This window comes from Vanellus vanellus, assembly GCF_965231255.1.
Source record: "Vanellus vanellus genome assembly, chromosome: 5".
Taxonomy (NCBI): Eukaryota; Metazoa; Chordata; class Aves; order Charadriiformes; family Charadriidae; genus Vanellus; species Vanellus vanellus.
The window spans coordinates 23,261,316-23,284,296 of record NC_138910.1 but is presented as its reverse complement, the minus strand read 5'-3'; the positions used below and the strand labels follow the sequence as shown (position 1 = coordinate 23,284,296).

The window sequence follows — 22,981 nt, the reverse complement described above, 5'->3', positions numbered from 1 at the left end:
AGGCATTACCTACACAACAGAGAATAAAGACTCTGTAGAATTTGCAATCCCTCAATTATTACCAAATTATGAGGTAATTGATTGATTTCCCTTTTCTTCCATTTAACTACTCTTATAAATTTAGCTCCCCATTCATGGGGTATTTTTACATAATGGGAAGACGGTGGAGGAAACAAAATAGAGCTACCTTGACTGCATCTGCTCTTTCCCTTAGGAAAGGGCTGTAACTAATCCCTTCTCTTCTAATTCCTGTATAGTGTTAATGGTCTTCTTTTCAGCCACCTACCTCCACAAAAATATGTGGTGTCGCACTTATTTGTGCAGTATAAGAAAATTAAAACCATCTGAACAGTTCAAGCTGTATGCAATGCACCATAACAATCTAAGCATTTCAGTGCTACTGAGGTTTCCAGGGTAAGAAGCAGTAAAAATTGCCTTTTAATGAGAGGTTACTAAAATAAATAACCATTCACTTTACAGAAGGCATGACAGAAGTCGGGCCTGCTGAGGTGTTGTGCCGAATACAGAGCTCAGGTATCGTGAGGCTGAGGAACTTTGTGCCCTTAATAATCAGACTGGAAAAGTCTGCCTGTCTGGCAGAGACGAGGCAAGCATTCACTTGCCCCATGTGATCAGGCTTCCAATCCTTAACTATCCCCTACTGACCAGACAAGAAGCCTACTCCGATATTGGCAGCAGAGACAGCTGGCCAGCAGCCACCTCTCTGCAGCTGAAACATGCTGAGTATCAGGCAGTCGCTGGACTACCATAAAGATAAAGAAGCACTGAAACAAATGAACTAATAAGATAAACTTCAGTTTTATCCTTAGTAATTTCCCAACTTTCAGCAGTTCTTTGAATGTGTGTCTGCGTCTATACAAGCAATCCTGACACCTACTGTGATTTTATTTTTTAAAATTCTTTTTCTTTTTCCCAGAGACTCTTGTTAATATCAGTATAACCATTTTGGTCTTTCCCTCATTCCCTACAAATACCACGCTATACCTGATTTAACAAACATAGTTTTTACCCTGCCTTTTGTTTTCGTACATATTTTCAAAATCAGCTCCTCTCCAACTTCACCTTTCTGCAAGGTGGTTTCTAACATTCTTCTAGAATACCCTGAATCTGACAGGTAAATGGCTGTATTTTTCCTACTTTCCCTTTGACTTGTGGTATAACTGAAGTAATAGGATAAACAAACTTGTCTCTCTCCCTCTCAAAAGCTTCATCGAGCATTAGTAGGACTGCATCTTTTCAACATTTATTAACTGGATCTATAATGTTTCAAAAGAAATGCATATGCAGAGAATTCTACTGGGGGAGTCTGAGAGGCTGGGAAGCTGCTCCATCACAGCAATTTGCATTACTGACTGGTGCTGGTTTTGACACTAAGCACTTGGCTCAAAGAGTGTGAAATTAGCAGACTCATGTTGCTACTGCTCCATGAACAATCACTGCATCATTGAAGAAGAATGATTACCAGCTGTCACCTCATTTTCACCTTATCCAGTCTATATTCCAAACTTTCCAGCAACAGTATCTTTAACCCTGATCTTTACATAGTCAAAGACGACAGGATCTGAAAAGCAACATAGGAACTGAACTTAATTTTAGCAATTCTATTAGTAACTCAGTGTTAAATGTTTCATGTGCCTCAATTTAGGACATGAATTTTTACTTCTTGTACTGATCAGTTCTCACACAAAGCAAGTTTTCTGTCAGCTTCAGCACCTAGCAAACCGAGAATATATTTACCTCAGGGAGTCTGAAATTTGGTGTCTTGCAGTTAAAAATCTGTATTTTAAGGTCTCAGTACCAAGGCATATACATTACACACAATGTCGCACAATTCCAGATAGGAAAAGTCCAGGCATTTTCCCTCTGATTCCCATAGGAAATATATAGTTACAGAGCGAATTATGAAGCACAATGTACAAAGATCAAAGCTAAACAATCACAGGTCTATACAAGAAGACTAAAGAAAGGAGATGAAGTAGTATTTTAAACAGCAGAAGGATTCATTCTCGGTAGTAAAAAATCATGTTCAGCAGACATTTTCTACATAGACACATTTTTAATCTATAACATCACCTAAAATAGCATATAACAGCAACTCGGAAATGAAAGCTCATGCTTGCTGAAGAGAAGATATCATGTAATCAGAAGTTGATTTGCTACGAACAGCATATCACTTTCTTAATTCACCTAGTTAAAAGAGCATTCAGCAGCTTAACTAACAACATCTGAGAGGATTCAGAGCCCGTGAATCTGATTCTTCACTCCATGCCAAATTATTTCTAATCAACAGTAAAAGGGATGGAGAGTCACATCCTTTGCTGGGTCCCATGAATACCTCCCCTCTTTCACCTCTCACTCTGGATGGATATTGGGTGATGCCTGTTTAACAGCAGAAAAAAACCCAACTCTTGTCATAAGTTCTCCAGCAGAAGCATTATGAGAAGGCAAGTCATGAGTTCTCAGGCACAAGCAGTAACTACCAGTGACAAGCAGTGGCTATTTGGAAGACTCACCGAGGCTGCCATCAGGACTGGTGTCACTGACGCACATCACCACTTAGACATATGGTTTTTAATTACCGTGCATTACAGTCTCTGATCCTGAGACATGGTCAAAGAAAAAAAAGCGAAGATGACTGTGAAACTGTTTGTCAATATCAGCAAGGGAAAGGAATAGGTTTTCCAGCATATTGTTGGACAACGTGCATTGTTGTCCTTTTCTGATTTTAGCAAGGGCATGAAATCCAGTAAGAATGATCTCCTTTTCATCTTGAAAGCAGGAGAGAAAACCAAAAGGAAATGCAGACATATTCACATTGACAGAGCTTAGCTCAGAGATGAAACTATAGGACCTCACACTTCAAAACCATGAGGCCTTCCCACTTTTCCTAACATGTTGCCTGCACATGAGCAGCAAGCTTTTAATGGTTACAAGAGACAGATACTAAAAGTGAAGCATTACTGGATGCCCTAAGCTAGTACGGAACACAGAGAGATGGAAGGATAAAGTTAACCAAAGCTGTGCAACCTGTACAAACCAGTCTGGTTTACCCTGAATGTGAAATCAAGTCAATCTCTTCAATGGTTCTTACACTGACAATGTAGTTAAAAGGAAGAAAAATTAATGACAGAAAAAAAGTAAAACTGAATCTGTTACTTAGTGGCTGTTATTTTCAGGAAAATTAAAAAAAATATATATATTTTTAGATAGATTTATAAAGTCCTTAAAAGTTTTTGGAACATTTTACTTGTGTAATTCTTAGATCTATATAACAGTATTAGCCGAATATACGTACACACACATGTACACAGCGATATAAATAGATGGATGAATATAGGGTTTTCAAGAAATACTTCCTTGTCTTCTATTGAAGCCAACATTAAATCTTTGCTGTTGAAAATTCCAAAGGTAACACTTTTATTAAAAGCTTACATTTATTATAAATGTAAAATACTAAATTACAGCTGTTCTCAGGCCCTTTTTTTTTATTATGATGGAGTAAATTTTGCCAGAAGCACATGTTACAGAAACGTAAATAGTGAGCAACATTGCATGGGCAGAAGTTACAGAAAGAAAGCAATTTACAAAGGGATGCTTCATCTGGTTTCCTTCTGAACATCCACCGCTTTTTATTTAAAAAAAAAAAAAAAAAGCGCCCAAATCTTGAGTTCTTGATAAAGAATTTTCCAATGCAACGTGACATATGGTGAGTGTGCGAGCACGTGTTGGAGGAGGAGATGGTGGCTCAATGGATTAGTCATTTGCCTTTCACCTCTGGAAGCATAGTTAAACTCAGTCCTGACCAGAGCTGCACAGTATATTCCAGATGGCTAAAGTGGGCCTAATTAAAATGAATTCAGTGATGTCACCTTGGATCTGAGTGAATCGCATGCACCACTCATTTGGTATTTTGGCAATGTCAGTTCACAAATGAAATAACCAGATTAAAATCCTCCCTTAAGTCTTTCGGGACAAAAGTCACACTGCATGGAAATACATGCTATCTATCATAACTAGAAAACGTACTTTTATAATTGTATTATCTGTTGTTTTAAATTCTAACTAATTCATTAGTCTAATACAAAGAAACATTAAATGAGACTTGCATGTGAGGTAAATCAGCGCAGCAACATTTCAGTCAGATCATTCAGTGGATATACACCGATTTAAACCAGCTGTGAATCTGGCAACATAATTTTTAAAAATTGTATCTTTTAAGAAAATATTTTTCCTTTTATTCAGATGTAAATCAAAACAATACAAATCCCGATTACAAAGAAATACTCAGAAGTGCAAAGTATTGTTAACACAAACACTTTACACAAAATCATTCTTTAAAATTCGCCTCCAAGTTAAAAATTAGCATTTTCTAATGTTCACAGTTTGGGAAAGTGTGACTGGAAGAAGTAGGAAAGACCTCGTGTACCCTGTGTACCATTTTAGCCATGAGTCTGATAACATCTGTGTATTCTGAGAACCCGTGATGTAGATATGCTGAAGTAGGGTAGCGTTTTCTTCCCCACCTAATTTAAACTCACAAATACTTTGTTTCCTAGCAAGGGTGTTTTCCCCCATCTGAAATAATGACTTTTTTCATGTAATATAATACACTCAGGAATTGTATCCTCATGTATATTGGGAGGCTTGTTTTTTTCCTAAGTTTGTTTTTTCTTCCAACATTTCTTCAATGGATAGTGAACTGCTGGGCCCACAGAGATCTCCAGACCACCAGCTCATGTATTTGAAAGGCATCTGTTTATTTTTAAAATGCAAATGCAGCCTACCTCAAAGACTGACTTGCAAGAAATGAACAATCTGAACAAGTCAAGAGGTTTCCAATCAGGAGCTGTGTTCCTCCTTTATATCAGGCTATGATCACTTGCTGTCAAAACCACTTAAACAATATCCTGGAATCTGAATGAAGTCCCCCTACAATTAAAATGAGCAGGATAATCCTGCAAGAATTATTCAGGCAAATCATTTTTCACACAGTTTAAAGTAATGATAAGGTCATTTACAAAAGAAATCAGCGCCTTTGAAATGCTGACTTGTAGACAGAGGACTGCCTGGAGGAGGGCCATAGATAACAGTGAAGACTGGCCTCCTAACACTACCCTTGCAGTCTTTGGAACTGATTCTGATGAAGAGAAGGCCCAATAAGGTTAATACCCCTACTTTGATCTCTGTCAAAGCGTACCAGCAAGAATTAATTTACATTTCAGATGAAAAAGGTTGACAGCATGAAAAGGCATCTTGTTTCTGGTATGTGAATGTGCTGTAATAGATCGGGAATTCTGAAAGGAAGTTCTGAGGAAGCTAAAGGGATAAGCCGAGCGGCTGCTTTTATTGGGAAAGAGATGAAAGGAAAACAAATTTCAATATGCGCTGTTCTGTAGAAACATGTAAGCCAAATGCTTCCTAAATTTCAAGGCCTGCTTGAGTTGGGGGGGGGGGAGGAGTGGGGGTGGCGGGGAGGAGAGGGAAGTACATATATTTTAATTATATGGCTTTGCTAATGTCTGGATGACAAATGCAAACAGTCTATCTCTACTGCCTGAAATGGCTCATTTAAAAAAAAAAAAAAATACAAAGGTGATCATACTCCATTTTACCGAAAAGCTGCCTTGAACTACACACTCACATTATAAGATGTGCAGGGAAGGGAGAGATTTGGAGTTGCTTTTGTCTCCATGTCACTAGGCACTTGGACAGTGTAATGTAAACAACAGAAAGACTGTCAGTGTATTTTAAAACCTGGAAAATGGCCACCATTAGCAAGCATGAGCTTTGATTTGAAACACAGAATAATTAGCATGTAGAGAAGAGAAAATGTGCACAAAAAGAATTTTCAAATAAGAAGTCCTAGATATAGGTTTCCAAAGGCAGACAGAAATGTGTTGAGAATAATTATTATTATTATTATACCCCTTCGAATGCAGTGCCAAAGATAGGAGGAGCAGACAGCCTAATTAATACAAAGGTGCACTGTGTCACTCTTAGCCCTACAGTCCTAATGCCTATTCACCCAGACTGATCACTGAAACTGTCAAGTGCCAGGTTACAAAGGAAGACTGTGTGTGTGTGTTGGTGGGAAGAGTGCTAACAGCATTCCTCCAGCATTAGGTCCAGAGGGCTCAACAGAAGTGTCCAAATTCAAGGGTACGCGTATGCTCCCACTGCCTCCGCTCTGCCATGTTCAACGCAGCATCATAGAGATGGCAGGGAAGGACACAGCTCTGAATCTCTCTCATGTGTGCAAACAGCAGAATAGATTAGTTGCTTTCTCTAAAGAGCTAGTAATGAGCATGCACCTCCTACACGCTGAAGAAATCTGGCTGGATAAAACTCTAAGGCAGAATGTCCCCTACAGTCTCCAAGTGATACTGCTACACACCAGCTTCCTACCAAACCTGAGATAACACTCATCTTAAAGAACTGGTAATAGTGGGACAGTGGTGGGTCAACTGTTTCACTTTCCTTTTTATGGCAAAAGGCTGTCGTAAAAGTTGGGAAAACTAAGTTCAGATATGACCAAGTGTAAACGTAGCAAACACTCCAGAAAATAGTTGCAGGGGGTACTGTAAGATCTCCTCTCTGTGCTGTCATAAAAACAATAGAAAATGACAACACAAAGGAGAGGAGGAAGGGGAGAGAGTGCTTATGCAGTCCCTCAGTGCTTGTTGTAATGGGAGAAAAAAATTCTCCTACACAGTTCTCCATTTAATAGAATATTCTGCATTTGACCCTAGAGCTATAGTTCATGACTCTACATAACAGTATGCATGCAAAGCTATAAATTATTATTTTATCCTAATGATACTCTGTTCCTTTCTGTAACCAGAGTGGTATTCCGTTTTCTGCTGAAAGTCACAGCAATGCCTGATTTCAGAGTAGCAAACTTAGACAAAAGAAAAACAAATTAATTTATTGGAAATGGCTTGAGAACAAAGTAAAAGAATATTTAGAACACGTCTTTTCCAGACTGACTTTAGACTACATGATACAGAATAGAGGGGCGACAAAGCTTAAGGAATTATAGCACAGGAAGGTGGTAGAATAAAGGTGGTACCTTGGTTTATCTGTAAACACATTTGCTACAACCCATTTTTGATGGACTACAATCTTTCCACCTGGGGTTGGACAGTGAAGGTGTATTACACTGCATCATATGGAGGCTGCTTCATATTGGCAGCATCTGAAAACACCATTGAGTTCACGGCACTGGTTCTTAGATTTCTGTGCCATATGGTACCCTGCTCTCTACTAGAGACCTACACAGCCCTATGGGCCTGTTTCTCCAATAATCTCTTTAAATTTTATTCAAATTCATATTGATATGGCTGCATAGGAGTCTGGCAGAGAGTCAAAAGATTGGCCAAAGCTGGCAAACCCAGCAAGCAGTCAAAACAAAAACCTGGCAACCTGCCAACATTAATGCTTGACACAAAGACAGAGAAATGCATGTCTAGTGCCTCCCATCCACACTTTTAGTCAAATCAGTCCAGTGCTTTACACCAGCTCTATGCATAGTTGAATCATACTGACCATGCTCAGACAATCTTAAAGAACTAACTCAACAGCTTACAATCAGTATCTTTTGCTTCCAGAGAAGTACTTAGAAAAATCCTAAAGTGCCTGATACCTGTCACTGATGTCATTTGATACTGAGGAACAAACAATCAGAAGTAATGTTTTTGATAGCTTTAGTTTGGACTGCAGGTATTTCTCTTGGCTATAAACACTGACACATGAAATCACCCACAGCAAAATAGGTGTTGGCAATTGAAATAATGTTTTAATTACCTGCTTGAATATGTATAGCAGCATCAGTTCTTCTGTTCCTTATTTCCTTGTACTTCCTGCGAGCTTCATATCCTCTCCAGGCTAAAAATACAAAACCATGTGCTGGAAATTACATTTATTTAAGGAAGTGCTACAGAGTCTACAGAGTCAGAGATGTGCTGAAACTTTCATCCCTCCTGCCATAACCACTCCAGCCCCCACCCCCAATACCTCTTCCCCATCCACCCACATGTTGAACTCCGGGTTCACGACTGCAGTATTCACATCCCCACAACTTCAAACACCGCTTAACTCGTCCAAATTTTAATTGTCACCATGTGCTCACTGATGTCCTCATCCAAAAGGCAAAGGTGCACGATCATGTCAGCACAAGAACTCCCCTCCTCACACAGCTCCACAAATTGGATCTAAGGAAGCCTGCTAAATTACTGATAATCAGCCTCTCAGGCCCATCCCACGATGTATGTCGCCTGGAATTCTGGTATGCATGGGGGGGGCACGGTACTGCATTTCATTTATGTGCTGCACGCTAGCGTAGACATACCTAACAATATTTTCATTTTGTGCACAAGCATGACATCTAAAATATTAAAATATTTAAATAAAGACATTACCAAATACTAAGATGACACCTTAGAAGTAAATTAATAATATTTGCATCAATTAGCTGGAGAGAAAAGCACCTCCGGTTATTTTGATTTAATAATAATCTATGACGAATGAATAAATAATGTACATGCAATTTAACAGCTTGAAATGCAAAGACACTCAATGAAATAGGGAATGCAAACATTTACCTGACTGTATGGTAACAGCACTATTTTCTCTTTTCTCTTTGACTTTCTTGTACCTCCTTGCTCCAAGCCATCCCTTGATATAGGCTTGCATGGCCACCACCCTCCCTATAACTTCTCGCAGGAACAAATTTAACTGCTCTATATGGTAATACTTTAGAAAAACCTGAAATGGAACAACAACAAAAAAATCAGTATTACACGCAGGCAGTAACATAACCTCTTATATTCTGCCTTTTCATTAGTCTTGCATCAGCTTATTTTAGGGTACCATCGCCGAGAAAACTGGTAAAATACTGCTTGCTGATATCATAGCAATCTTGTGAATTAAATATTTGCTGTCAGTACACTTGTGGAATTTCATTATTCCACTGATTATAATCACCCCATTGCAAAATAAACCACATATTTACCCCCTTTACAAAGTAAATTGGCCAGGCGGTTATTTTCAGGTATCAACAATTTTGAGATATAGCCTTTCCTGACAGTGGGAAGATAAGTCCTGCATTGAATTTGTTCTTAGACATAATATTGTCTAACAGGATTCTGCTTCAGGAGGCAAACCCTATGGGGGGTTACATGCACTTTATCTGGGTCTTGAGCAGGAAAATTCTCCTTGTTTTTCTTTTGTGCATAGTAAAACAACTCGAGATACTGTATAACATCCTTTTTACACAAGTCATCCACTCCATTTTAAACCATGAACAAAGGCTCTTGACAGAGCCAGCAAGACCTCACCTAAAACTCCACAACTGGGCAATGTACTAACCAGGCTCGCAGGATGGGCCAGCATGTGAAGTTTCAGTCATGCCATGATTAAGAGCAGGAGGAACGTCAGGGAGGCACTGCCACAGCAGGCACTGACAGATGTACTGTCCTAATCAAGGCAGCCACGTGCAGAGTGTCTTTTGGGGAGGTACCCACTGCATCCCTCCTCTTGCAGCACTGACTCAGCTGGCTTGGGAGGGCACCTCCATAACCTGGGATGCTAAACGGAGTGACTTCCTTGTTCTTTTGTTCGTTCATGCAGTACTTTTCAAACCACTATTAGACATGTTTTGCTAAAAAGGTTAATATCCTTGAGAAAATGTTAGCACCTCCTACCTTGGTTTTCCCGAGAATCCAGTTGTCTAGTTTAGATTTCTCCAAAATGGCAAGACAGTTTTCTCTGCTACCAAGGGGAGTCTCGTGTGCCTTGAATGCAAGGTAGTAATACCTGCAAAACCAAATGACATGGAAAGAATTGACTTCACCATCAATATGTACTTTCACTGCTCTTCTCTAGCTCAGAGCGGCATCTCTAGAACTCATAGGCCAAATTCTCCTTTATGCTCCATCCTCTTCATAAATCACGACACAGCTGTCATGAACAGATATATACAGAGCATATACATGACAAGGAAACTAAGTGGTACCATAGTGGTGACAAGAATCTGTTGTATTCTAGAAATCCCCACTCAGTGTAATTATCCATAAAGGTCTTTCACAAACCAGTGCAATTTAGGAAATACGCAAGGTTGCTCTGAATTTTTCAGGCGGACAAGTGAATGAATGACAGGGAGAAGAAGGAAAAGTGCTAGAAATCAGAGTAATAGAAAGGAAGGCAAAAATAAAACCTTCTGCATAACGTGTAAAATAAGTACGCTGTCTACAGAGCTACGTAACACACTTTGGCACAGTAAAACCTCACTGCGAGTTCTGTTGAATAAGCAGGTGCTCCCCTAAGTGTTCAATGGACTTTTACAGATTTCTGAGTGAAAGAAAAGTCAAATACTAGCATCAAAGAAAGAGAAAGGCACCAAAAGTAAGTTATCCATGACCCGATGCCTGTTTCTTATGAGAAATGCCAGAAAAGGCATTTCGGAATCTTTCAGTATTTTAGTTACTGTTACTTTAGTTATTGGTCATTTTTCCCAAAGAAATATAAATGGCCTTGTCGTTCTTTGGGAAGCATAAATCCACATAAGAAGTCCAAGGCTCTTGAGCTCGTAACAAGATCACTCCCACCAGTGGAACTCAGGGGAGCTTCCCATTTTCAGTATGCCTAGTACAAAGACTGAGGATTCTTAATCGGTGAAGATAAAGGCCAGCACTAGGAGGGTAGGCAGCGCAATGATACAGTGATTCTGATTGATTATTGAAGCTGAAAGGCTGCCACTGTGTGCGAAGAATAAAGATTAGTTTACAGTAAAAACAACTCTCGTATCAATCTTAATTTACAGAGAGCAAGATGCTCAGACTGCATGAATACCCACCTGTGTTTCACACCTCCAGAAGAGGTCACATATATGCATAATTTTAAAAAAATGGCATTACTATCATATCCGCAAGGATTGTATTGGTGCTGACGGTTAAACAGAAATAGCAGCTATTTTAAAGAAAAAATAAGTAAATTATTCCTCATACAAATACAATTTTCTTTACTCACAAGGATTTCTGTGGTTATGATGAGGTTTGTAAGTCATTAGGCATGATGTCTTTTTTCTGTTTGATTGGGATAAACAATTAATTGGAACGATTATGAACAATTTTAGTAGCCTTTGAAGCAGGCCCATACTAAACAACATTGACTTTTCTTTTGTCCACATTCCCTTGCAAAGAACGGCTTCTAAAAATTTTACATGAAATAACATTATTGTGCCAATAGTTAATGCAAAAGGGATGCAAACATGTTTGAACTAAACAGACATTAAGAATGAACAGACCAACCCCTACCCATAAAGCCACCACGCATTAATGAAGAAAGGTTTTGTAGTATTTAAGTAACTCTAGTTGCAAACAATTATGCTAAGTAACAGCAAGAACATGTGGCAGTTAGTTTACAAATTTAAGGTTATTTTAGCACAAGTACAATGTTAGATGGTAGCAACTGCCACCTCAGCTCTCATTTATGAACCGCCATGTGTTGTGTTGGTCTATTAAGTTATACTTCTACAGGTGCTACTCTATTTACATTGTGTTTGAGAGGAACCGGCAGGCTGAGCAAACCATTCTCCTAATTATTAGCATGGGAAAGAGCCATCACACGTTCCTTAAAACATAAAGAGAAGAATCCAAACAGTGAACCTCAGAGACAGATTGCTCTGTAGCCACATAGCATCAAGAAAATATGCCACCTCATACTGAAGAAAATATGGAGAAGCAATTACAAAGAATGGAATAGCACAAGACTTTTTTTTTTTTTTTAATCAGGAGAATACGATTTTCAAATATTCACTCCAGTTAATCTCTACATATTAGCTCCAGTTGTCACAAGAAAGAAAAAAGAACCACTAAAATAGTCAATAAAGATCAAAGGGGAACAAAATGACATCTGAAGGCAAAAGCACTGGAATCAGTCCTGGACCAGAGACATTCACCCACTGAACACATTGCCCACTCTGAATAATGATAGGAGATTATGTATCACTGAGTTATTTTTAATGCAGTTACTTTCTCAATAACATGATATTGCAAATTCTTTAGCCAAGTGTTTCGAAATACTACAAGTCATGCTATTTAGTAGGTCTGAGACATATGGTGTATTGAAAAGAAAAAAGGATGTTTCTTCCACCTTATTACGGAACTTAATGATGCTCGTTTTCACAAGACAAACAGTATTACGAGTTGCACTAGTAAACCCCAGATTTAAAATATTCGTATCACAAACAATTTGTGATAGTGTGCAATTTCAACACATACTTGACACATACATCAGGGAAGTTGCACTAATAATAAATTGCTGCTTGCTTCAAAAGCCAGTTCAGATAGCCATGTTATTTACACACGTATGTTAACTTAAGCATTTCCTTTCCTTAGAAGAAAGGAAGGATTCAAGTAAGTGATAATATCAGTTTTCTGGTTGTTCATACATCTTTTAAGGCATGTTGTAGTTGGGAATCTTAAAACCAGGAAACAGTTTTTAGATAGCACTGATGCAATAAAATAGTAAAGGAGGATCTCATAATTTTTGAATCTTACTATCTTATCAATGACATTCCAATTACTGAGAAGTTCACTTTTTATTTGTGACAAATACCTGACTAAAAAGTATTTTTGAGCTATGCAATTTACACACCTGACTATACCATTTTGTTTATGACAAACTTCAACATTTTTCAGATGTAGTACCCTCTCCATTAGCCCTCCTTCATGATCTGGAATGTAGTTGCTTTCAGTACTCAGAAAAAAAACCATAAATAAAACATGGCCCATTTTTCTTACCAAATCCCGTTTTAACAAATTATTTTATAAATTTAAATGAATCTGTCTTCTAAGAAAGCAAGCCATCCAGAATGACAGTAACTTTATAAACCACGGGAATAACTTCGGTTTCCGTATGTAAACACGTTTTCTCCCAATATTTCATAAAAACTTCATCTAAAAGGTGTTTTTCCAAATGTTTTGATTGATCCAACCACTGCACAGCAGACTCCTGTAACTGGTTAAACGCGCTGGGATATCACATTTTCATCATCAGGTCTTCCATTCCTTTTCAGTTATGTCATCAAAAATAAGACAGGAATGACTCTACTAATCAGAAATAAGGTCTAACAGTATGACACTGGCAATTTCTTTTTGATTATTCCTCCTCCAGAACTGCTTTTGGAGTTTGCATTCTGCACAGTAAAAAGGTCTCTAAATTTGTGTTCCAAAGCTCAAATCCATGTTGGTTTTTTTTTAAGCAAACACTTTGTTTTCTATCTGGTGCCTGTTTTCATGACTGAATCACATAACTACGGATGCACAAATAGTTTGACTTGATGTGCTCAGGGTAGCCGTATGGCAGCACAGTGTGTGCCACATAGGGTCATCCAATTATTTTACCTCATCTAAAATCTTAGTACAGCAATGGACCATATGGAATATTTTGGAGGAAGGTAAAATGTTTCACTTCAATGCATCCGGTAAAAGTGTGCAAATATGGTGAAACGGTAGAGAAAACGTCCGAGAACGCACCCAAAACTTTGGGGTATATGCAACTACAGCTATTCATTTTGATTTATTGACCTAATTTCATCTGTATCATACTTATGTAAACCTACTCTACAGAGACCACAAAGTGACCTCTATTTACAACATTTTACCAAGAAAAGAAACCAGATACTTAATTTCAGAAAAGTAGAGCTAGAAATCATGTTCCTTTCCAGATGAGATGAAAATTTCATAACTCCACTTTTTTATTTCCATATTTGCATTTGTTATTCCAGCAGTAAGTGCAGTAGTCTGGAATACATCAGTGCTCTTCTGTGTTAAGCCAATACTTTTATTTGTATTTTTAAAACTATAAACTTTATAGTCCTTCATGTGTTGTTTCATAAACATGCATATATTTGTGCAAAAATACATTACTTTCTTGGGTTATACATCCTGCTTGAAATTTTCTACATGCGAGACTTATTCATCTTCGTGTTTCCTAAAAGTACTTAGTTGCATTCTCAGTAGCAGTAAGACTAAGTAAGAGAAAAGTAATTTGCCCTCAGAAAGATTAATTTCTCAGAGCTGATGAAATTCTGGAATGATGTATTTCTTAACCAGTGGTTCTTACACTGCACTACAAACTATCCTTCATGGACATAAACAGTATTCCAGACAAAACATACATTAAAACGGGATTAACTGTACTTCATAGTCACTAGGTATAAACCAACATTTTTTAAAAGTTAAATTTATCCCCAGATCAACAACTGCAGAGCTAGGACATGCAGACATAAGGTTAAACGTTAAAGACATCCAAGTAGGCTAAGGTATGGAAAACTTCAGGATGATGCTATGCATTAACTATCTGATTATGGCCAATGCATTTTAGTGTTGGTGGTTTTAGATTAGGTAAACTGATTGTAAACAAATAGTTCAATTTCTCTCCCCTCCTTAAAGGGTGAACTGTGGAACTATTCAATAAATAGCATTTAAACAGCACCATTAACTACTATACCGGTGTCTCTTACTAAAGTCCCTTTCACATTCCAGACTTAAAGACAGCATCAATTCTACCCAAGTAATGATTAACCCTTTTACTCTTTAAAACAAATCTTTGTACTAAAATATACAGGTGTGAGGTGGAGAACGGGCAATGATATGTGAAAAGCATGAGGTGCAAGAGGGCAAAATCTCTTTCTAGCCAGAGCCCCAGCAATAGTAGGCAGATTCTCAGCATTCCAAAAGACGTTTGTTCCTTCTCAGCCCAGAGTTGGAAAGTTTAAAAAAAACCCATGTTTTTAGCACTGAAAGAGTTGTTAAATGACTTCCAAAAATTCCTAACTTGCATTGCTTGTATCTCACCTCTTTCAAAAACTTCTGCATCTGAATTCATACAACTAATTACATTTGACACTGTATTGAGAGTATGAATGAAAAAATGTAAATGAATAATGAAAAAACATCTAAGAAGCTCTCGAAATTCGGTAACAGATAGCTAACACTTAAGCTGTAAATCATCAGATAAACATAGAATCACAGAAATATCCTCAGAAAGGCATAATTTGGTTCATTCTGCATACACAACTCAGAAGGGGTTATCAGACTTTTCACTCCTAGAGGTTTTGTATCTTCTCCATCCTGCAACTGTTTACCAGTGTTCTGTGAATGACAAGTGTCTAGAAAGTATGCGTGAAAGGTACAGCAGTTTACCATATTTAAAGTGTACAGGAACATTACACAGATCTGGTGAAATCTTAAAGCTACTGAAACAAATAACAATAATGGTAAAATCAAAATATGAGGGTGGTTATAATTTTGTTTCCAGAAATCACTTAGGGACTTTGGTACAGTGCAGACTCAGTGTTAAAAGTAAGTTTGCATTAAAAATGCATCACTTCAAAAGCAAATATTTCTTTTCTCTGTAGCAAATCTGTTGACTTTTAATTTAATTCAGTGCTTCCCTGATTTTGAATAATAAAGAAGTCTATCACCACTTAATTTCGGAGGTTAGAAGAAAGCACATCCTGAGGTAACATTTTTAGAGGATTTTGCAATATTTGACCAGTTTTTATTCTTAGCACCAGTCAATGCAGAATGTGACTCATTAAGGTCAACGAGGCTTTATATGGTCACGAGAAATGTAACACTGACATTTTAGAGACTGTCTGTATCAGGTGTACCAACAGTGACCTTATGCAAATTTGCACTGCGATATTGAAAAAACAGAACCAGCCTCACTGGGATCACTGTTAAAGTAACAGCACTGGTATTGCCATGAGCGTACGACCTGAGTAACATCATCTCGCTACTGTGGAGTAGGTAGCGCTTATGGGAAAAGTCTATCCTGCATCCTAATGCAGTACAAAGAACTTAAATGCAGAATGTAAAGGGGCAGAGAAAAAGAACAAAGACAATCCTAAAACGCAACTTGTACAAAACTGCTCAACACATTTCTATGTGCACTTCAAGCACGACAGCATTTAGCACCATTAGACTCTCAAGTCCCTTATCTTTCAACCCGTGGCATAGTATATGCCACATTACATAAAAGGTGTATACAGCTGGGGGGTTTGTGGTGAAGAAACATCTGCACCACGTCATGTGAAGCTCCACGGGCCTGGGCACTCGGCTATAACAAGGAGCGTCCCATCCAGGGGGACTTTCTGTGCAGGTCCCTGCTAGAAAGCACACCTCCCTTAGCTGCTGTGCAGTGCACACTCATTATGCTGCTCACAAGCCAGGCACACAGATTAATAACCTGTGTATGAAACCTGGGATCCCAGCCTGAGAAAGAGCCACGCCGCTTCACTGCAAACTCGTAAGACAGACACGTGATGGCACGGGGTGCGAGACAACGCCAATGGAGACAAAGCGCCCGAGACTTGACAAGTCTACAGTGTTTACAGGGGCTGCAGATTACATTTCCCTGCTTTAAGTAAAAGAATATGTGTATTTATATACATAAAATAGATGGTTGTATACTTGGCTGAAGAAGCATTGTGTAAATGAGTTAAAATTAAGTCCTCTCCTCACCATCTGTTTTTTAACCCAATAAACTACCACCAGGTTTGCGACACTAAAATAATCTGTTCTACATGAAAACAGAAGACAGTAAAGAGTAACATTAGACAGAGCTTTATCTTTTGTTTACCTCCCACCTGATAAACCCTGAATGGTTCTGTTCCCTGCCTTTGATTGTTTTGTCCTCATATTTCCTGCTAAGAGTTTACAAAACAGCATTATTGAACAGGCAGATAAGAAGCACACCTATTTGTTTAATAACATCAAGGGAGAAAAAGTGCTGGCTCATCCATTTTGTTGTTAAGTTGCTCAAAAGGATCAAAATACCAATTAACTTGCTGGCTTAGAAAATCTTTGATATCCTCACATTTACTGACATTTTGAAACTCTTGTTCATACTTGCCTAATGTCTTTTTGATTATGAACAAAGAAGTGCCAATCTGTTTAGCATTTGACCTGTTTTCTCAAACATTTTTATGTATTCAAGTACTTAGTTCCTAAAAACACTTGACTAGTCATGGCTGTAAGTTGAAGAAAAATGTTTCTTGTTCCATTGATAGCTTTTTTAAGCATTGTTTAAAAACAAAGCATGAACTGAACAAAGGAGCAAGAACATCCCCTCTCCCGCCCCCCCATTTATATTCTGAACTCAGGAAGTCTTCTATGCTGTTGGGCAAATTGCTAAATCTCCCCCCACTTCCCTTGTCGTGTTGACTTTCTTTCCTGAAAGACTTACATCAAGTTGGACTAAAAACTTGGGGAGTATCTGACAAGATGTTAAACACAACTTGCCCTTATCTGCAGGAATGGAAAGCTACAGTCGGCGCTGCTTTTATTACCATTACTTTTCAAGGTTGTACTCAAATTCAGTGCACTTTTGAATGAAAAGAATCTACTGATAAGAGGAGGCCTAAATTCCTCTCAATTTACACTAATTTCAGTGCAGTTAATCTTAGTTCACTTACGTGTAAATTGGATAAAAGTTAAGGTTAATAATTCTGCCTTCAGCCTCTTCAGGATGTTGCAAAGATGTGTTAGTGAGCACAAAAATTAATCTATTTGTTAAACCTGCTTTAGAATTGTGTGACCTTACTAAAATTAGTCACATAACACAAAAAAAAAGGTGGAGGGAAATCAAGTCTGAAAATTAAATTGCTTTGATGGACAAACGAACACATTAGTTATCCTTCCTGGGATATATATCTCTAGTGTTCTCCTATTACATATTCATTCCTAATACTAATGTATTACAAATCAGAAAAATTCATCATTGTTCAGAATGAACCGATGAAGCTATGGTTTACTGTTCAACATCTCTCAATGCAAAGACCACAGATTTCCAAGCCCAAATGACTGATTTACACACATGTAAATTCACCTGATCTCTGGGTTTTAAAAAGACCTGGGAAACTGTTTATGTCTTTCCTGTCTCAAAAACATAATCAGTTCCTCCCCTCTAGCATCATGAGAATGACTTGCTTTCAGTAGATTCATTAACTCTATATTGTCTGGACGAGCAACCTCCGGTTCAGAAAATACCACTAAATGCTTGATTTAGCCATTCACTACTTGTTCCTACTGTTGGCTAGTTGATGGCTTAATGTTAATGCTTTTTCTCCATTAGTGAATTATCAATCCTACAGACCGGAAAACAGTAAATACTACACAAAACCATATTTTAATTCTAGAGGAAACCATAATGATCATATAAACATACTGTCGTCATAAATTCAATAGCATTTCCTGAATTAAATTTATAACTTTTTGAGATTGAGAATAGTATTAAAGCTAATAATAGTAGCCATGACAAGGGTTCAGGTGAACAGAGATCTGGTTATAATTCATCACACCTCCAAGATAAATGACTACAAGGCTATGAAGCCTATTACAAGGAATATTTCTAAATCACAGCTTTCTTGCACACGAATGTTTTTTCTAGTTACACCAGTGCACTGCATTTCTTCATTGCTAGGCTTACGCCAATGTACGGGCACGTGCTCTTGACCTCCAGAGCACAAGTAGCTCTTTTCAGTTGAATTGCTGTGATGACAAAAAATGAGGAAAAGGGGAGGGAGAAAGGTGAAAAGGGTATAAGAAGAAGAGGTGTAAGGGCAAAATGGGTAAGCAATGGCAGATTTTTTTTGTGTGAAGAGCCTCTACATGGGGAACTACACCAGTACAACACCACAGATTTGAATTCATGCCTTAAATGTTTCCACTATGACTTCTGTATACACTAAAAGATGTAATGAATCAAATTTGATACCTTATGCATAAAAATGTTCTACATCACTTTTTACAATGTATTATGTCTGAAATAAATCGATGAAAATTTCCCTAGAATATTCCTAGTTTTTTGTCTAACCTAAGTAAAGTTTTCAAGCTTGAAATTAACATTCTCCTCAGATATTTATTTTTTTTAAAAAACAAAGCTTGTATATCAGTTCATTCTTCAGCATGCACACATTCTTCATATGATGGCTGAAGGTCACTGACCTTCCAAACCCTTGTATTATGATGCATAATTTCCACTTGTTGCCTCTGCTGAAGGAACCACGGGGACAGGGTTGCTACTGAATACTAAGTGCTCACTGCTGGTCTCACGTTGACTTTTCTCCATTAGAGCTCAGATATTTCCTCCAGTCTTTACCTCTGCTAGTCACTGCCCTCATTAGAGAATTAGACCATACATGTACAAACCAACGTTTGTAGAACTTTCTGTACTAACACACAGAATGTATTTTATTGAATGGAGTTTTAAAACAACCATCATGTTATAGAAGTCTGACCTTTTCACAAACTCTTCAAAGAGGATGCGATGAGAATACCCTTTTTGACGTATTTTGACTGTTTCCAGAATTCCAGTGTATCGTAGCTGCAGTAGAACTCTCTCATGAGAAAATGTCAGTGCTTCTCGATCATCATTAGGTTTAATGCAGCGGATAAAGTGAGGCTGTCCAACAACCATTTTGGATAAAAGATCCATGAGGGAATACTAGTGAGGAAAATAAAAAAAGATGCACAGACTTGACAAAAAACTGCCATGGAACTACTTAAGCGGGAGATATGTATTTGTAAACAGTATGTAATGCTTGATCACATTTTAATCTATAATGTTAATCTGCATTGACAATTTATTAATTTTTAAGCTTTAGGTTAAAACCTAGAACCTATTAAAGTTTTCAATTGTAAAAAAATATTATTCTAGTTCTTATTTCTTACACCTTTCTCTTCCTCTGTCCTAATACTACATTTCTGTAGTTGAAGGCGGCCCACATTAAAAAAAAATAAATTGAAAATATCCTAATTGTAATTCTACTGTGGGCACATTTGACCAATCAAATATCCCCAACAGAAGAACAAGCTTTACTGTGAAACAAAAAAACCACAGAAATTCACAGAAAATCATGGGGAAAGGGTTGCAAGAAGTCATTGGTTCAGTCCTCTGCCAAAGAGAACACCAGATGTATCTGTACCTTTTCAGGCATATCTCTGTTTAAACAGAGTCACGGAGGGTATAAAACTGCACAATCTCCCTGGACAATCTACTGAAGTGCTACATTATCTTGACTATTCATAACATTCTTAACATCTAACCTAAATCTTCCTGCTGAAATGTAGACCCATTACTTCTTTTCCTGTCCACCCTGGACATGGAAAACAATTTATTCCATTGCATTTTAAACTAAAATGAAAAAAGTGTGACCACATCATACATATCTACTTTTCCAATGATTCCTCTGAATACTCTGATACAATTTCAAGCTGACTGTGGTCACTTTGCTGTAGGCTGCATCTGTATTACGGTCTACTTTCACACTCACTCTCCCACTCCACTTTCTTTTTTTTTTTTTTATTAAGTTCCTACACAGCTGACATTTGTGTAGTTCTTCACGGCCAGGCTGGACGTGGCCTTGGGCAACCTGGTCTAGTGGGAGGTGTCACTGCCTATGCAGGGGGGTTGGAACTCGACGATCTTCAAGGTCCTTTCCAACCTAAACCATTCTATGATTCTATGGTTCTATGCAAGAACACTCTAAATCCATACTCATATTACTAGACACAATGATGCCTCTAGGTTCCCAAGTTTGGATGTGTGTCCTTGTACCCTCCACACTGGGGCAACATCTCAGTACCTATCAGTTTCCTCTATGCCTTTCCTTAGACTATTTTGCATGACAAAGAAAACACAGCATGAAGCTTTGACCCACACTAGTGAGCACAGCGCTGTGAACCTCCCCATTCTGCATAGTATAAGCGCAGACCAAGGACCAACTGCTCAAAACCTTTCCACTCTGCAATGAGCAACCGCAAGAAAAAAACATTAATCAACAGCCTGGGATTGGTGTGTGGGTTTCCTGAATCCTAACCTTCCAGTTCCAACATTCTCAATGCCTTTTCCTTACCTGTTTGATTTAAACACACATGCAAAATATACATTACCCCAGACAGGATTACTACTGATAAAATGGCAATCTGTATGATTTATAGCAGTACTTCCAAAAGATGGATTCTTTTTACTTATTATCACAAACGAGAAACCTTAATCTTTAAAAGTAGGTATGCCTGAGCTTGTGAAAAAATATGAAGACTTTAGTAATGACAGCTATTTTATTTGCACAAAATCAGTTTTCTGTTCATAGAGGCCTGTTCTAGACCTCCAGCATTTTAGACAGAAATAGTCTAGATTCTAGATCCTGTTATAATATACTCAGCAAAATTATAAAAGTATATGTATGAGGAAATAGGAAGAAAAGGAGCAAAAGAAAATTTATGAGGCTACTAAGGCCTCACAACAGAATAAAAAAAAAAATCTCTTATTATTGTCTTTGATCTCACAGTCCCACAAATATGTTAGACATATCTATTATTCTTATCACCAAAATGTTTGTTTACAATTTAACTTCTGTACCCTAAAATAGGAAGCCATAGTTTGCCGCTTCATGTTAGTTGTTTCCTCAGGGTGTCGCATAACCTCCATTGTGTCAACCTGGAAGACAAAACTCAGATGTTAGAGCTGTTCCAGAAACAGGTCAGATCCACCCCACCTCGCCCATGAATGCTGGGTTCGGTTTTTGTTACGGTCATTCCTTCAGGTGTGAGTACTTCAGAGTACTTTATCAGAGGTACGAAGGCCAGCTTCTAACAGATGCGGGACATGCACTTATTTCAGAGAGATCTGTAGGTGTTCCGAATTTCACGCTTTTGTTCTGATAGTGTGACACTAGGCCAATGGAGCAGCTGTCAAGATGCAATACTTTATGAACTGACTTTTAAAAAGCATTCCTCTTATCACCACTGAACTCCATCGGGTCTTATTTTCTATAGAAGAGGAGGTACCATTTTTGTAATGACCAGGAAGCAAATTAGCAAAAGGCTGCCTCATTTAGCTCACGAAAAAAATGTTGTTGTTGGATAACAAGTGGCAAACAAAGTAGGTAATGTCAGAATGTCTTTTCCTTTCTGCTGTTGTGGTTACTATTAATTACTTTACATTGCCATTTTGGTGCCAAGAATTTCAGCAATCTTACTCTGCTGAACTACCATAGCTTCAAATAACACTTTTTCAGCATTTCAGAAGAGTTATTTTTAGAGGGTATATACGGACAGCAAACATATTGCTCCTTGTATATTTTAGTTATATTGTCAGTACAGCTGTTCTTATCAAAATGAAACCAGAATTTATGAATGAGTATAACCATGGTTACCAATCACAAGCAGATTGTGTTGCTGTATTACAGCTCAACAAAATTAAAGAAAATCAACCAGCATCCTGTTTGCATGGAGCATTAACAACGTTTTAGCATTCACTTGCTTTGTGGCAGTTTACCATCTGCTCTGACCAGGTGGCATTTGTATAAACCAGATAATGCTGTTGTCAGCACCTGTGCTACACTTCCTGGACTTTGCTCCACACGATCGTTTCCAACACTCGCTGACTTAAGACCACTCTTCTGAACACTAAAAGTAATTGCTGAAAGATTACAGTTCTCAATAAAGTAACTGTGTCTCTTACCTTCAGGAGATATTTAGGAGACTGCATGCAAAATATAAAGGAAATGAAGCACTAAGTAGTAATAGATCAAGAAAATGGTTTTTATGTTGGGGAAGAAATCAAAAGAAAACTTGCGAAGACAAGATGCAGAATACAGATGGTGCAAAGAGAGAGATATTTCCATGAGGGTGAGCATAAAAATTTCAGTATGTTTTTGTAATCTGTGATATTTTAGCCCAGAGTGCTGTACATGCATTGGTACACATCTCAAAGTATCCCATGAGGGGAAAAAAAAAAAAAGAAAAAAAAAGATGCAGTTAGGTTTCAGTTTTAAGGATGTTAACAGAAAACTCTAATATATCCCAGGAAAAATGCCTTATCAGCACAGATAACATCAAACATCTTAAGAAGTCACCTGACAAAGTAAACATCAATGACCTAATGAGAA

At 37.9% G+C, this 22,981-nt stretch overlaps 1 protein-coding gene across 1 annotated transcript in view; it reads right to left on the bottom strand.

Moving 5' to 3' along the window:
- The window catches only part of MYO3B (myosin IIIB), a gene marked incomplete at both ends in the record, with an annotated part of 214,491 nt that overhangs the window by 55,107 nt on the left and 136,403 nt on the right, over positions 1-22,981 (bottom strand). The window contains 6 exons of the mRNA XM_082483458.1: positions 7,825-7,905; positions 8,622-8,784; positions 9,723-9,834; positions 19,328-19,533; positions 21,451-21,528; positions 22,555-22,575. Coding sequence (XP_082339584.1) covers positions 7,825-7,905; positions 8,622-8,784; positions 9,723-9,834; positions 19,328-19,533; positions 21,451-21,528; positions 22,555-22,575 — 661 coding nt within the window. The remainder of the gene's footprint in view (positions 1-7,824; positions 7,906-8,621; positions 8,785-9,722; positions 9,835-19,327; positions 19,534-21,450; positions 21,529-22,554; positions 22,576-22,981) is intronic.